Source organism: Montipora foliosa, chromosome 2 (genome assembly GCF_036669935.1).
Source record: "Montipora foliosa isolate CH-2021 chromosome 2, ASM3666993v2, whole genome shotgun sequence".
NCBI classification, from domain to species: domain Eukaryota; kingdom Metazoa; phylum Cnidaria; class Anthozoa; order Scleractinia; family Acroporidae; genus Montipora; species Montipora foliosa.
The window spans coordinates 16,515,690-16,533,189 of NC_090870.1; the positions used below are offsets into that span (position 1 = coordinate 16,515,690).

The window sequence follows — 17,500 nt, forward strand, 5'->3', positions numbered from 1 at the left end:
ACCGCAGACCGGCAGTTTGTGACGTCAAGCTTGGAACAAAATCGCCCCTCCTCACCTCGGTCAAATAAATTTTCTTTGACAGTCACAAAAAAAACATTTGGGGTCCGGTTAAAGTGAAAAGCGAAACGAATTTACCCTGATTTTCTAGTAAAAGGCCTTATTACCGAGAAGCACACATTGGGTTTTCTACTGATGTGTTCAATGCTAAAATAGCGTAAACTATTCTCTTCAAATACGGAATAGGGCACCCATGTATAACTTTTCGGGTATTAACTAAACATGCAGGTATGACTGGTTCTGTAATACTCACCCCAGCAGAGATAAGCTACTTGAAACCCTGAATACTTCAGTGTTGCAGCCTAAAGTTATAACGACAAAAACGTACAAGAATGCACGTGCATGAGTCAGTAGGGACATGTATAAGTATTTTGTAATTTATGCCGGTACTGTGTGATCGAGTTGAGTAATGTAACGCGATGGTCAGGATCTTTTCTTCAATAAAAGCGTTCCTTTTTAAAATGCTCTATTCGGCTACCGACTAATTGATGCTGTTGAAGGCTTGTTAAAACAAGTACATTAATTATAAATATTTTATTTATGGTAAGGAGAAATGTAGACTCGGAAAAATATCCGTGTCCCAGATGGGATTTGAACCCACGACCCTCCGTGATCTAGTCGGATGCTCTAACCACTGAGCTACTGGAGACTCTATGGTGAGCAAGGGTCAATTTGTGGCTCTCGACTGGAACCGCATCGCGCGGCTACACAGCCAAGTATTGACTAGCATATTTGAAACTCACTAACAGCATCGCGCTGTCACATTAATGCATATCAAGATGCAGCCAACCAACCTCCAAAGTGAGTGTGTTAACGATGAAACAACAACAATGATATTGAATGTAAGGAGAAATGTAGACTCGGAAAAATATCCGAGTCCCAGATGGGATTTGAACCCAATTGGCATTTGAACCCAAATTGGGTTCAAATCCCATCTGGGACTCGGATATTCAAATCCCATCTGGGATTCGGATATTTTTCCGAGTCTACATTTCTCCTTACATTCAATATCATTGTTGTTGTTTATTTATGGTGTTTGTAATAATGATTGTAATTAGCCAGGTACAGTAAACAAGTTGTTGCTAAACAGGTTGTTGTTGTTGTTGTTGGACTTATTCAGTCCCAGGCTGCAGCCGCGATTGTTTCTATAGATACGGACATGATGCGGCATTGACAGACCGATTTGTGCGCAGGCTTTTACCCAACAATGTTAAAAGAGAGGGGAAAACGACTTCAACTTCATTCAACATTCGCGGAAACAAATGAAATGTTGGATGCAAAGAAAAGTGACGTCAAAGGCTCACTACCTTAAAATTTCAGCGTGTGAATGCAGCTATTACATATGCAAAACGCGAGTTTAGAGGTCTGAAAGCCTTAAACTCCCGTGCTACATAATAGGGAACTTAAGCAACGACGACGGCGACGGCACCGAGAACGTCATCTCAAAATATAAATTCGCGTCATTGTAATCACTTTGTAAACATGTCAACCCTTCTTATATGACAAGGGTGTGGTAGTTCCTCAAAAATGACATTGATCGGAACGGCGCTTAATTTAGGGGAGAAAATGAAACTTTAGCGTCAAGTGCTGACGTTCTCCTTAAAACCTAAAGTTTGAATATTTCACGTTGTTGTTTTGCTGACGACGGCAAAGAAATGGACAAAAGTGAAAAACGCACGTGCAGGGCGTGCAAAGCTATTGTTTTTGCCTACTAAATATGCACATTTGTGACGTTCTCGTTGCCGTCGCCGTTGTCGTTGCTTAAGTTCCCTATTAATTCTGTGGCGTACACGGGCATTGCGTCATTTTTTCCTCGATCCCGCTCTCTCACGAACTTACAGTTAGTAATGGCAGACCATTAAGTAAAAACAAACAGGTTCCTTTTTTAAATGAAGGCTTAAAACTTTGATCGCTTAGTTTAGTTAACATAGTTTTGAAATCCAAAAAAAAATAAGAATTGATTTTTTGATCACAGGGGCACCGAGAGATTTGAATTGGGGAAAACATTAACCGAAATCGGTCTATTGCCGCCACATTGGTGTCAATAACATGAGTTCTTATGTTAGTTTCTTTGGTTTATTCCACTAATATGGGAGCGATGACAAAACAAGATTTTTGGTCAATGAACGTGGTTGAACGACAAAGATAACATTGCATGTAAGATCATGCAAATTTGGAGAAAAGGTGATGAGGCTAATCTTTTCCCAACCAGTACTGCCCATCACCTTGTTTTAAATACGGCGACGCACTCTTTGCTCGTTTTGATATTCATTTCCTGTCGTTTTGAAATTGGCCTTTCAACTAAAGACACTGAGCTTAGTCGCGCAATTATCACCGCAAGCTTTTTGCAAAGTTTGCATTTACATTTGAGGCGACAGAATCTAAAATGATTTAGGTTTTCCTAGAAGAGGTCCTCAGGGAGGGAGGGGGGAAGGGAGTGCGGGGTACGTTTTACTACACCAATCAAACAGTGCTACTTACCGTAATGAAAGGAGGATTCCTATGGAAAACGTCAATCGGCAAAAATTGTTTTTCACCTCGCTGAAGACGAAGCAAATGCCCCCTGCAGACAAACAAAGAATGAAATAGATCATGAAAAGATTTAAGTGGGTCCAAACCAGTTTCAACGATTTCAAGAAACTGTCCTATTAGGAGGATTATATTATTACTAATTATTAATATTATAAGTGATACTTATAATAATAATAATAATAATAATAATAATAATAATGCTAAAATTATAATTATTATTATTATTGTTATTATTGTTATTATTATTATTATTATTATTATTATTATTATTATTATTATTATTATTATTATTATTACTGTTTTCATGACACCCCAAAGTAATGGGAACTTAAAACGTGAAGGAAATAGCCTTTCCTCCCCGAACCTGAAGGAGACAACCGAAATGAACGAGTGAGACACATCCGAAAAGGTATTGCTGATGAAACAGCAAAGTACTCACGTCATTAAGGACGTGCATGACGTATGCGCGAAACGTAGGGAAAGTTTGGCTATGGTGCTATCAAACATGTGTGCATTTGGCGACCCAGAAGCTAAGGCTATATCGTCAATGAAATTGTGGAGGAAATGGTTGTGAAAGGAGGAGTGAAGAAGACCGTGCAGGAGCTAGTTGGCGACGATACTCTTACGAAATACGAAGAGGGCTTGCAAGTGCCTGACTGGAAGCTGGTCCTTCTTCAAGCGATGGCGAGAGTATCAGGAAAGACGTGGCAATCGGTAATAAATATCACAGGGCTTGGTAGGACGAGGGAAAGAAAAATTGTTACCGCATTAGTACAAAGTTCATTTTTTTCTTGCCCAGGCCCCTTAGCACCACAAAAGTTGAGCAAATTCTTACTCAGACGAACTGTTTGAAATTTTGCTTGGTGGTTTTCATGTGACGTAAAACGAAAATAAATTTATCTTTATTAGTCAGGACATTTTAGAAGTAATTATATCTGCTTGCAAATTTTTAGCTCTGTAGCGCACTTTGTTTCGACAGTAGACAAGTCAAATGCCATCTTATCAAATGCCATCTGTTTGTCAAAATACTTTTTGGTTAGCCAACATTTTTTACTTTAGTTTTTCTTTGTAACCCTCGATGGGAAAGCTGCTAGATCTATTCACATCTAAAAAATTGCCCATAATAGTATTGTAGTTTAGTATCACCCAACTAGTGGACTAATGCAAATCCTGCATTTTGATTGGCTACGCTACTAGAGGACTATTATTAATAGTCCTCGAGTAGCGAAAAGCGTGACGTTTTCTTTCGTTTTATTCCCAAATAAATATTTATTCAACTTGCATTTGTTAACTTTATTGTTGCCTCTTCTGTCCGACTAGTTGGGTGATACTAAAACAATTAGACCCTTCGCCCTCAAGGGCCACGGGTCTAATTGTTAAATAGACTGTAGATTGAACAATATTGTATTAGTTCTGGCCCAAGTTGTTCGAAGACTGGATAGCGCTATTCACCAGATAAATCACTATCCAGTGGATAACTCAATTTGTTTTGCTAGTGTTGATCCGCTGGATGACGATTTATCTGGTGGATAGTGTTATCCACCTTTTGAACTACCAAGGCCATCAGGGCCACACTAAAGAGGCTTGCATATAAGATTGGTCCAGTACATACTATAGTTTTTACAGTTGTGAAATACTTTGGGAATTTGTTGTATATTTAATGCATATATTATCTCCACTTATGTCCAGAAATGCACACAATTATAACAAAATTGGCAAATATATTAGTCAATTGTAATTTCAAAGTTTAAACTTTTATTTATTTTGACTGGATGCAAACTTCAGCTGCGACTGTTTGAGGTAGATTTTGAAGTCTTTGTAGAATTCTAATAGCTATTTTTACTCGTTATTATGAGTTTTGTTCAAGCTCACTTTAAGAGTATTTGATCTTGGGTTTCTCAAAATAAAGAGTTTGTTTTACTCAGTCTGTGAGTAGTTGATCAGTTTACTCAAAATAAAGGGTCAGTGTGGATGCATTTCCCTTGAATAATTTTACCCCTAAATTTGGGTTAATTTGACGCGTTAAATTGAGTAGATTTACTCACTGCTGAGTCAAATTTTACTCGTGGATGTGCGTAGAAGTACTCAGTGCTGAGTCATTTAAAACGAACTCAAACCCCTGAGTAAATTTTACTCAGCATTACTGCTACATTTAAAAATAGAAGAACCGTAGCCAGGGTAAAACATATTAAAAAATTTTTATAAAAAACGTTCACTGGCTATATACAGTTAAAAACTTTCCAGCTTTCGGCTGTCAGGCTACAGCCTTCAATGGAAATGAATGGAAAAAAAAAATGATGACAACTACAATATATACAAAAATAGGTGAGAAAAAGAATATAAAAACGGGAGAAAATATTTGTCAAAAAAAAACTAATTGTTCTTTTTTAAAAGAATAGAGTATTGATTAGGGAGCGGCCTAGAATTGTTATCTGCATGATCTATCGAAGCGGTGTGCCAAGATTCCAGTGTCTTGCGGGTACGAGAAGAACCCTTGTCAATCACTTGGGAATTTTTAAGGTCAATAGAGTGATTTGAAGACCAAGCGTGTTTAGCGATGTTGGAGCCTCTTGCGTAAGACTTCACATTCCTCATATGTTCTTTTTTTCTGGTTTCAAAGAATCTGCCAGTCTCGCCAACATAACTCCATGGGCAGTCGGCACAAGATATTTTGTAAACCACGTTAGGTTGAAGATCGATCGGAGGGCGGGACTTAGGAGAGGGAAACTCCTGTTGTAAAGTCTTGAATGGCTTGCTGACAACTCGCAAGACACTGGAATCTTGGCACACCGCTTCGATAGATCATGCAGATAACAATTCTAGGCCGCTCCCTAATCAATACTCTATTCTTTTAAAAAAGAACAATTAGTTTTTTTTGACAAATATTTTTTCCCGTTTTTATATTCTTTTTCTCACCTATTTTTGTATATATTGTAGTTGTCATCATTTTTTTTTTTCTTTTTTTTTTTTTTCCATTCATTTCCATTGAAGGCTGTAGCCTGACAGCCGAAAGCTCGAAAGTTTTTAACTGTATATAGCCAGTGAACGTTTTTTATAATAATTTTTTATTACTGCTACAGTTTGCTCACTTTATATATAATTCAACATGGATGCATCGATTTACTCAATATTCACTTGGGTTAAATTTACTCAGCTTTTTTTGCGGTAAAATGGTCTAATTATAAAGTTCTATAGCATTCTAGAACCGCTTTAGTTAAAGTTTTAAGAGTTCGAGAATTGTTATATATTACCCTCTGTGGGCTCTAGAACGTCTAGAATGTCTAGATTTTTGGAGTGGCTATACTCTCTAAGTGAGTTCTCGAACTTCTAAACTGCACATTAGGTTTGGTTCTAGAGAGCTAAATACGCCAGAGCAGCTTCCAAAGTTGAAACAAAATTAGTTTTAAAATTGGTTTTGGAAACTAAGCTATTTCAAAAAATGGAAGTTTTGATTGGCTAAGAGGAATCATATGATGACCCATAAAAAGTAGCCTCTTAAAGCTTCGTCACGCGTTCCTCCACCACGAGGAAGGGACCCTATTTCTGAGAAAAAATAGAGTTCCTGTGCTTTTAGATAATGTCTCGCTTGATAAACTGCATATAAATTTCTAAGATTACTACTGCAGCTATATTGAGTTATGAACGCTCGCATTTCACGCTTCACGCCGCAAGCTGTCAAGGCGGCCGGTCACTGAAAATTTAATAGCTACACTAAGCTTATTTTTGTAACGTGATGTCCAACAAAAATTATTTAACGGTAGACGAATTTCGTAAGATGTGGAAGAATGAACTTTTACCCAGCATACGGCGAGAAGTGAAGCTTGAGATTGAGACATTAAGTGCAAACATCCAAGTCCTAACCGATCGATGCAATCAAATCGAGCAGTCAATACAGTTCTTGTCCGATAAGTACGATACAGTTCTTGGGATACTACAAGCTACTAAAAAGCAGATAGCCGGACTTGAAGTAAACGTTAAAGAACAAGCGGACCAGATTTCTAAACTCCAAGAAGCTGATTATGGAAAGGATTGCAGACATTGCACCATCGACGTAATGCAGCAGTATCTACAGCCTTCTCAAAATATTTTTCGGGAGCAGGTCATAAGGAAGGCGGAGACGGTTTGGTGGTATAGGCACCCCAGGCCAAGCGAGTGCGCAAAGGACGCACGCTTCTAGGGGGGTCTGGGGCCATGCTCCCCTAGGGAATTTTTTAAATTTAGACACTCACAGATGCAATTTAGTGCAATCTGGGGGATTTAAAGTGATGAAATTTCACATATGGAATTGACACTTGCTTGGAGTCTGACAATAAATACTGGAATGTTAGTTAAATAAACATTTCATGTGCGCGACGCCAAAAAATATTGCGGACGCGAATTTGTACGTGAAACAAACTTCTTTCAAGCTTTTATAATATCTCCAGTGACTTCACGTTCGAGCTAAAAATGTGTTGTCCGACATTTTCTGACTGGAAGGAGACGATAAAGCTTTCTGAGGAGGCGGCTCATTGAGCCGTCGACCGGCCGGTTTTGAGAAGGCTGATCTAAGAAGAGACTGTATTGAAATTACTGGTATTCCTGTTTTGCCACTGGATAATCCCAAACAGCTAGTCCTAGAGTTAGGCTCACTTATCGGTGTAAGTATAAGTGAAGACCAGATATCAACAGCCCACAGACTTCCAGATACAAAGAAGGTAAAAAACCGAATTATAGCAAAGTTTGTACAAAGAGATAAAAGAGAAGAATTCTACAAGAAAAAGAAGAATCTAATAGGAAAGAAGTCTATAGCTAGCCTACTACCATCTGTCCAAGACGAAATGGGTAAAAGTGTCTTCAGTGACAACAAGATTCACATCAACGAGTCTTTAACCGCCTACAGGAAGAGATTGTTTGGGAGAATTAATTCACTTAAACAACAGTACAATCACAAATTTCTATGGACTGCCAATGGGAAGATCCTACTAAGAGAGACTGAGACCTCACGTATTCTTAGTTTCTCTACTCATGAGGAATTCGAGGATTATCTGGATGAGATTATTAAGAGATGAGTACATTATTATTTTTTCAACACCTGATTATTCATATGTATTTATACTTATTTACTCTATGTATGCTTCAGTTAATTTTAGGACCTATTGCTTCAGTTAAAGTTAATTTGTTAAGCATTAGAATTCGATGAAGAGGTAAATGCGACTAAATTTGTTGCGTGCGTTGCTATTTTTGTGATTTGACTGTTGTGCAAATATTAAATTATGAAACAATATCTACGGATAGAGCGTTAAAAAATCTTTATTTTTAGCGGTTATTTGAACATAAAAGATGCAACGCTTGACGGGAAATAATATTTTTGCAAACAGAATGTATTTGAAAGAAGAAAAATTTCGCGGGAATCGCGGTGAAAATGAGTTAACAAATCTGCATACGTGCGTTGAAATGTGATTCGCGAGGAGACAGGAATTTTATTTCTCTGACAAATGATTTTGTCATTGTAGTGTAAGAGGCAAGATTGTAGTTGTAGGTGTTCGTGGAAGAAACAATTGGACGAAAGGGCCACCCAGTTTTGTGAACCTTTGGTAGACCATAAAGAACTCCATGTGGAACTTAACTACACCTTTCAAAAGGTCCTACCCAATGGTTCCACACATGGAGTTCTTTATGGTCTCCCAAAGGTTTACAAAACTGGGTGTCCCTTTCGTCCAATTGTTTCTTCCACAAACACCTACAACTACAATCTTGCCTCTTACCTTGTAAGCGTCCTCCAACCTATCTCCACAAACTGTTTTTCAATTAAAGACTCCTTCAGTTTTGCAGAATTGGCCAAACAGTACACTCACAACGGCGAATTCATGTCAGGTTCCTTTGATGTCAGTTCTCTATTCACTTACTAATGTCCCACTGGATGAAACTATTGACATTTGCCTTGATAAGCTGTATGCCCTCGCAAATCCACCAAGATTACCCCGATTGGTCCTAAAGAATTTACTCTTGTTTGCAACAAAGAAGAGTCATTTTGTTTTTGATGGTCAATACTATGACCGGATTGATGGCGTCGTAATGGGCTCTCCACTTGGTCCTGTTTTGGCGAACATTTTCACATGTGATTTTGAAGAAAAATGGGTGATGAAGAACAACAATCAGCCTACTATTTTGTTCCGGTTCGTGGACGATACCTTTACTCTTTTTCAAAAACAAAAATGATGCTTTGAGCTTTACGTTACCTAAATGGGAGACACAACAACATTAAGTTCACAATTGAGTTTGAACAAAACGATGAAATTCCATTCCTTCATATCCTTATGAAATGCAATCGTGACAGCTCCTTATCAACATCAATCTATCGAAAGAAGACATTCACCGGTGTTTATACCAAGTGGGACTCTTTTACGCCGCGTAAATACAAAATAAACCTAGTCCGCACTTTGGCTTTAATATCGCTGCATTGGAATTTGTTCGTCACCCCGATTGTTACAGTTTGCCCTAAATGACCTCAAGAGGATTTTGTTATTTAATGGCTACCCTATGGGAACTGTTAAATATCATATGAATGATGTCATTGAGAAACATCAAAATAAGCCAAACAGTTAAGAAAAAAGAAGTTCTTATCGTTCTACCTTTCTTAGGTCATCACAGCAAACACCTCACAAAACAGCTGAGGTCTTGTATAAACAAATTCTATGGTATTTTCAACGTCATGCACAATAGTTTTTCAGAATACCCGAAGAATCAAGTCTTTTTTCCCTTACAAAGATAAACTAGCACCTTCCTTCAGGTCAAAAGTAGTGTACAGAGCAAACTGCTGGGATTGCAATGATTTCTACATAGGGAAAACGAAACGCCGATTACGTGACAGAAAAACAGAACATTTTAAAGCCCTAACTACAAATTGTCACGAATCTGCAATTGCTGATCATGTTTTCTTAACCAACCATAGAATTAAGTGGGATCATTTTGAAATATTAGCAACTGGTCGATCAGACATGTAGTGTAAAATTAAAGAGTCTCTGTTGATCTAAAGCCAGCCTTAAATGAAATCGTTGGCAGTGAAAAACTTTATCTCTATTATTAGCACATTCTTGTCGCTTTATGTCAATCAATTTCGTTAGTTCCCAGTCTGTACAGTTGTATTTTTGAATTTAAATTTATCTGTAACTGAATAATCACTTCTGATGATGTATGGAACGCCATATGTTGTAACATACGAAACGTTAAGTTTATAAAAGTTATGAAGTAAATATACTTTTACTCTAACCCAAAAACATTCAGATAGTAACAAACTTCATATTTACTTAACTATTTCTTCTGCTTTTGTGCTTGTCAGCATTGTGATTTGCGATAATTCGCAAGTCTGTTTTTGTATCTCATGCATGTTTAGATTTTCAATTACATGGCAAGTCAACCTCTCGATTGTGTAAATAGTTCACCCTGAAGTCAAAATAGATACGTTTCTCAGGAACCCGACAAAGAAGACTTTCTGATCCCACAGATGAAATCTAAATATTCAGTTAAATATTACAACAAAATTAAAAAACCAACGACGGAAGTTTCTTGGCTAAAAAACTTGTGACCGGGCAGTCAACAACGGTCGTGTTGCCAGCGTGCGGTCAAATTCAAATGGACCAATAAGAGTTGAGGCTGAAACCATCTTGCGAGTTTCCTTGTCGCCAGCCCGGTCACAAGCCTCTGAGGAAAGCCGAAGAGGTGAATTTTAAGGCAAAGTTTTCGTTCGTCACGAGTCTTTCGGCCGCCGAAACACACGTATTTGAAGTGAAATTTATTGGACTTTATGGAACTGTTGTTTTTATTGCGATTCGGGACTTTTCCTGTTGAGGAGAAAACAATTTGTGGAGTGAGGTCTGGCCGGCGATGGATGGAGTGGTCGGCCTTCCATGATTATTTTAGTAACGGCCTTCCGGATAACTTCACTAAACGGTGTCAGAATGGCTCTAAACTCGGCAAAAGAGACAAGTTCGTCACAAATTTGAGGTAGGAAAACTTTATTTCAAATGAGATAGTTATTTACACAATTTTTTTACGATCGGTGATTTTCCCATACAATTCTCTATATACACAAACTGTCGCATACACCACGTATTTTCAGCTTGGGGAGCCTGTGTTAAAACCACAAACGATTAACATTCTTTCCCGTAGTTCATTCAGTTGACACAAGGTGATCACGTGCACCTTTATGGTTGACTAGCACGTGATCAGTTTCTTTCTTTTGACAAAACTTCCGTTTATTCATAAAAGTTAGAGACTGCAGGAATTTTCCTGTTTTTAAGATCGATTGTCATTACTCTCTCGATGACAATTCGATTTTAATTAGAGTTATATATATATATATAAACTATGTTATTTTTTTCTTCATCTGTCTTTCTGGTGCAAACGCAAAGCCAAACAATGACCTGGCACATTAGACTAACAAGAAGAGGAATTATGAAGCGAAAACAATACCTTCAATCCTTAGTGTGTGCAATGAACGTTTGCCTAGTGCAACTGCAAGACATGCCGGAAAGCGTCCGTCAGAGCAATTTTCAGTTAGTTTTTTGCAGACTATTTATTTAAAGAAGAAACGAGTGACTTTTACTCAAGAGCGTGTTTTGTTATCTTAAAACTGAATTTATTACCAAAGCTTAAGAAACCATAAAACCTCAAAAGGGTGAGGGCATTACAAAATAATTAAACGTGTGAGCCAAAGGGCCCCTGCTGGCGCGACATGAGGGTGACCCCTCAAATGGTCTTAATGACGCCGCAATTAACTGGAAAACGCTGCAGTTCAGTACCACCCAATTCACAGCTGAATTCAGTGACTTCTTTGTTTGTGTAATGCGTACCACAGGCAACCCAGTGTAAGGCTTTTGCTTCTAGTTTAAAAAGGTTTCGCGAGGATAGCAACGAAGTTTCAAGCAAGCGTCGTCTTTATTTTGTTAGTGTTTTGTATCATATCTCTCCATTGCCGTCATACTCATCTTCTGGAGTATGGTTTTTGTAAAATATTATTTCTGATTCTTTCCTCGTAGGTCCGCACTATTCAAGTGGACGAGAAAGACGAAACAATTCAGTTCTATTTTCATGAAAGCAAAGGGAAAAAAACTTCAAAAACGTGCATTTATTTTGAACTAAGAAGTTCGTACCATTAATTTACGCAACGTTGCTGACTAAAACCAAACCTTCGCCGAGTTTTCAAAACTTTCAGCCACTACGCAATTAGCTACCTTTTCCAGCCTCGGAAATGAATGTGCCATTCGTTTGCCGGCCTGGGAATTTTTCCCCGGCGTTTTTCTTGCTTGAAGTAATGCGTGACATATTACAGTCGTGCCACCTGCGCAGTAAAAGTTGCGCACAAACAACGCGAACGTCCTAAATTGACATCTCATTTCATGCGTGCAAAACGTGCAAGTGGCACAAAGCATGCGCGAAGGAGTTTACAGAAGCTTCAAACATGACAAATCTAAATAACCTTCGTTCAAATCCTCGTCACAAACAGCAAAATGGTCAATTAACACCGCTTAACTCAGCAATCTAATTGTTAAAAGTTTTAGAGGTTCATTTGAAATGGAAATTGCAAGTGCAGTTGGTAAAGGATCCACATGAAATGGCGGCTCTAACTGAAGTGAGCGTTGGTTTGTTGTAAAATGACCCGTCTTGTTTCCTTGCAGCCATGTGGAACTTTCTTAAACATTTTTTTTTTTAATTCCTCGATTTTAGTAACAAATTCGTTTTGCTAGGCTAGTTTTGCTAAGATAGAATTACTCCGCGTGAAACAAATTATTGGCGAGAAAATTGTTTAATTTTAAGCAGTAATTATCTGGAAAAACGAAGTCAAACACTGGTTAGCAAAAGTATGAACTCTTCTCTCACCTTTGAAAACTTTCAGGCGAAATGTTGTGGCCCTCTTTGTATTTTGTAGCATAGCATATCTTGTATTCTCAATATTTCCGATTCAAAATGGTGGTGAGTGTGCGCCGGCCATTTGTTTTGTTTGGCTCACGCATTATTCACTCCCTACGGAGAGATTACTCCGACATAGCGAACCAGTCAGATTGCTTGAAACACCAAGATCACTGAGTGAGTATACACTAATTTAGTTTATTTACAAGCGTGGATGCGTGTGTTTCTCGGATTTTCTTTTCATGCGTACATTTTGACACTTTGTTCAGTCCCAGAAAACCAAACATAGCTTTGGCTTCCATACCCTTTACATAGCATTTTTTTTTTTTTTGTAAAACAGTGACCAATAACATAAACGGCCCCTTTGAAATTTATGAAAGCCTTGTTGAAGATAGGGGGAGGCGAGGTGGCCTCATGGTCAGTGTGCTCGACTCCGGATCGAGTGGTCCAGGTTCGGGTCCTGGCTAGGGACACTGTGTTGTGTTTTTGTGCAAGACACTTTACTCCCACGGTGCCTCTCTCCACCCTGGTGTATAAATGGGTACCGGCGAAATGCTGGGGGTAACCCTGCGATGGACTGGCATCCCATCCAGGGGGGAGTAAAAAAATGAATACTCCTAGTCGCTTCATGCCACAGAAACCGGGATAAGCTCCGGCTCTGATGGGCCACTTGGCTCGTAAATAGACTTTCTTTACTTGTTGAAGATAGTGACAAATTTTCACTTTTAAGATGAAAATAAACACGGACCGCGAACTAACAAATGTGAATAATTTCATCACATATTGACTAGCAGTTACCGGACTGAAGTTGATTTTCGACCCATTCAGTTTCCAACCCGAAAGGCTTCGAAGCTTCGAACTAGTGAAATGTATCAACGATACATGACCCAGGCAAGAGTTAAACGTAAACAGTGAAAATGATAAAGAAGAAAAATAGGACAAAAATTGCGAAACGAAAGATGCTTCATTATTCGGCTATGCTTACTTGGAAAGCGCTTCAATACACCCTTTAACTGATAATTCTACGTTGATATCCATAACTCTTTTAAGGGTTCATTTTAGCGATATTATTATAATGTGGTCAGTACTTATTCCTAACGATTGCAATTGTTCGTTTTTGTTATATTAATCCTGTGTTGTTATTGCTTTTTCGTGCTTGCCGTATTTAAGGACGGTGCCTACTAATTCGAAGGTATTTTACGCGGTTTACTTAATATGCGGGAAAAGCAGACGTTAACAAGTCCGTGCATACGGTGAGACCTACTGAAATTTAAATTGACCAATCAGAATTCAGCGAGCGGGAAAAACTGTGCTATCCGACATCACTTCATTTGTTCGCAATTAAAGGACCAGAAAACCATTTAAAAGGTTTTGTGGCAACTTTTTTGTCAACAAGCTTTGGCCCCAAAGCTGGGTTGCAGGAGAGCGGCGATTCGAACGACAGCTGTTGTGCTTTGGCTCTTATTTTGTGCTTTTTCTAACTATTTTCAGACGAATTCAGTGTGGTATTTTCGAATCAAGCGTAAGAAGACATCAAAATTGTATTGATTGTATTGTGTTAAATTCGCGAAAAAAGACTTTAGTGGCGTCCTTTCGTACGGTAGATCGACAACAACGTCATTTACGCACAGAGATGCACCGTTTTCAGTGAAAGGGCAAATGATTGACAGGATAGCACAGTTTTGACTGCCGCGCGCACTGCGGGCGCGGGTTCCGTATGCAAGAAGTGTTATTGAAATCCAAAAAGAAAATTGGGGGTAACCACGCATTGTTCGAAGATAATTAATCAACATTATCATTCGATGTATTTTGTCCTTTCTTTTCATTGGCCGAGAGCCCACCACGTGACCTGCAAATAACTGCCTACAAATAAGTGTTTTGCTGCAAATAATATTCTGCTCATGCGCAGTTGACATCACGCTCTTGCGAGAAAATGGCAATGTCTGTTCCAATATGGAACAGACGGGGATGCTCGTCGGAAATTTTGAATTTAACCCCTAAAGGAGACCATCGTGACTGATCAGCATGTAAAAACGCAATCAGAAAGTCTTTTGTCTTGTCGGATCTTTAGAAAGACACGTGCAAGTTTAGGTGTCGGGATAATTAAAAACGTTTTTCTTGATTGGGTTATGTTGGGCACTACATTAAGAAGGGTTATAGTTTGTTGTAAGTCAAGGGTATTTTAGTGTGGTTTTATCAGTACACTCACTGATTGTAAGTGTTTTACTGTGAGAACAACCTTGGTTCAATACTGCGGCGTCTGGGTCGACTTTGGTTCTCAAGTTCGGTCTTTTCACAAAGTTTTCGGTCTTTTGGGCTTCCCCCAGCTGTGGTTGTTCAACAATTGACACCATAATAGGTGTTGATTCACAAGTTTGCACCCGCCGTTGTGCGGTGGATATTTATTCGCGATATTTTGTGAGCAGAAGTTAGTTAAGAGCAGGACAGCGTGAAGTGAAGTCCTTGAAAACGTAAAGCTGATCCAGTTCTGCCAGAACCTCAGAACAGTAGACAAGTGAATGCTGTACAACCAGACAGTTAAGAATTGAAGAGCTAGAAAAATCCACGGTTGAACCGTACTCTTGGTTTGGTCGTTATCCTTTTGTTCTCTACTCGCAGAGCAGAAAGGTTAGGGACGACAGAGCTAATCCGGCCCCGGCCTTGCCACAAAGTCGTCTCTTTACAAACGCTTGTACAAACGTAAATCGTTGAGTATCACATTGTTACCGCTCATATATTTCCATTGTTTAGCCTTCGTGTCTGTTAAAATTGTAACTTTATTTACGTATTGCACAACAGAAGGATTTTAATATTATTTTATACCGGCAAAACGGAATGATGAAACATTGTTGAACCATTTGTTTAGACTAAGCGGCACATCGTTGAACGATTAAAAAAGACCTTGACGGTGAGTTATTTCACGACTTCGACAGATGCGGATATTTTTAAGAGTTTTCGAAAAAGAAAACGAAATGCCTTTGTGCTCAGTAACGTTTTTCTTTAGTATTTTAGTATTTTGTCGAAGACAAAACAATAAATAAAGATCTTGGGGATATTACGTGGCTTAGGGGGAAAAAGTGCCAACGTCCACTCAAAACCCATGCATCCCACCGAACCTCCCCCCCTCCCCCCAACCTAAGAGTGGCATTTGAAGATTTTACTCTGCCTAATGCCAGAAAATTATGCTGATCTTTGGGGTCCGGTTCTGCGGCGAATGGGTTAAAAGAGTAAATTGATGCAATAATTACACATAGCTCATTTCAATATGAATATCATTACCCATATGCGCAAGAATGTGCAGAAGAACCGCATCTGCCATGACCAACCAATTGGACTGCGTACCAAGACAAATTCCAACTACTAGGCAAACTCTGTCAGAAGACGAGAACGTCGAAGCAAAGAAATGGGTGCTAGGAGGTTTTAAATACCCAGATGAAAAAAAAAATTTGCAGGCGATTTCCCACGCCTCAGGTTTCCAAAATTTCAGGCTTTTTGGGAGGAGGGAGGGTGGGGGACAAAGGCATGTCCCCAATCCCTGGGGGTGGCGCTTGCCGTCAACTCCCCCCCCCCCCCTCCCCCACCCCCACGTTCTCCCACACGCACTCTCTCGTCTCTTTTAGATATTTGAAAACAGCTAAAAACTTTACCTGTACCAGGAGAGCATGTTTCCCACCAGGGCAATTGCATAAACTGCTGAGATTCCAACTGACACAAAAATGGACACTGGTCAGGAGTGGATTACGTGCCGCATAAGGAAAAGGTGGAGAAGGAACAAAAAAGAGAATTATCAAAAGATTAATTCGGACAAACTAGCCTCCGAAATCTTTCGGCTCTTCAGCATGGCGGCTCCCAAACAGTGGCCATGTGGAAAGCCGAGAAGAGCCTGGGGACTAGTTTTAGATTCAAATTGAATTTATAGTATAGCCCCTTCAGCATTCAGTTGCTGAAACTACGTATGAACATTTTAGACAATCATTGAGAGGTTGAAAGAAATTTCGTGATTTGTTTAGTTTTAGATTGCTAAGTTTAATGATTCGCTTCAAAGTCTGGTGCCACATTCCCAGTGCCTCTGAAGCCTGTAGTATGCTTCATAGAGGAATGCTTGTGGGTCACTTACCCTAGAAATCAGCATTGAATATACTGGCAGAATATTGCATAGCTATCAATGTAAAAAATACTTGTGCCCAAAAATGCCACAGACTCTTGCTTCAAAAACTGCAATTCGGCAATTCGCGAAGAACGAATAGGCGTATTAGCCCTTCTGCCACCAGATGATCTGTCAGTTTTTGATGGCTCAGTTACATCTCGCTAACTAACAATTTTAAATGCTTTGAAATAAAGATCCCACACCCCCCCCCCCCCCTAACTTCTTGTAACCGAGTGAGGGGTTCGGTAGGTAGGAGGTTGGTAAGTAAATAGGCAAGTGACGATTTCTTTCTCACGGACGTCTTTCCTTGGCTGCGTGGATCAACGACGCTTCAGCATCGTACTTGAGATGCCAGTAAGAATGTTCAACTGAGTGTGATGCGTACACCCGGGGGAGGGGGGGGGAGGGGGGACTCTCATGTGAAACAGACGGGGATGCTCGCTTAGGGGTGTAAATTTTGGATTTGGGTGAAGCTTAGGGTTTTCCGGGCAAAGCGCCAATATTTTAAGCCGCCAAGGTCTCGTTTAGGGTTCCGCAAGGAAACATAGAATTACGCAAAGAGAAACAGGAGTAAATTTTTTCTTTTAAAAACTACTTTTAGAAGAAAGCATTCGATGATTATGTCTTTATATCATTACAACTCACTGCATGTCGTATTTGTGTGTTTTTAAGCGGTCTCTTTTAGGGGTCAAAATTTGCTTAAGCCACGCCCAGATTGGTCTCCTTTAGGGGCCACAAAAAGCTTGAGCGACGAGCATCCCCGTCTGTTCCATTTGGGAGCCATATGACCCGCACTTCAAATATATATAAGAAATGTTAAGCGTGCAATGAGTTCTGGACGCACGCGGGAGGTCGCTCAGTACTAGAGAAGCGTAA

The 17,500-nt window shown here is 39.4% G+C and overlaps 2 protein-coding genes and 1 non-coding gene across 3 annotated transcripts in view; 1 reads left to right on the forward strand and 2 right to left on the reverse strand.

The window, feature by feature from the left end:
- The window catches only part of LOC137991260 (stimulated by retinoic acid gene 6 protein-like), a 55,134-nt gene that overhangs the window by 9,785 nt on the left and 27,849 nt on the right, over nt 1–17,500 (reverse strand). Inside the window, exons 11-13 of the mRNA XM_068836373.1 lie at nt 16,125–16,200; nt 2,539–2,620; nt 311–359 (exon numbers count right to left, since the gene is read on the reverse strand). Of these exons, the coding sequence (XP_068692474.1) occupies nt 311–359; nt 2,539–2,620; nt 16,125–16,200 (207 nt within the window). The remainder of the gene's footprint in view (nt 1–310; nt 360–2,538; nt 2,621–16,124; nt 16,201–17,500) is intronic.
- On the reverse strand, nt 634–707 carry Trnas-aga (transfer RNA serine (anticodon AGA)). The gene has a single exon. It is a non-coding gene; the product is annotated as a tRNA-Ser (tRNA).
- On the forward strand, nt 6,323–7,637 carry LOC137986771 (uncharacterized). Its single transcript, XM_068833671.1, has 2 exons — nt 6,323–6,709; nt 7,128–7,637. Exons 1-2 carry the CDS (start codon nt 6,323–6,325, stop codon nt 7,635–7,637), a joined length of 897 nt encoding a protein of 298 aa, XP_068689772.1.

Coding starts and splice junctions, on each gene's coding strand:
- LOC137986771 (XM_068833671.1), top strand. CDS start 6,323: ATGTCCAACAAAAATTATTTAACGGTAGACGAATTTCGTAAGATGTGG. Junction 6,710..7,127: donor TCATAAGGAAGGCGGAGACG/GTTTGGTGGTAT, acceptor GGTTTTGAGAAG/GCTGATCTAAGAAGAGACTG.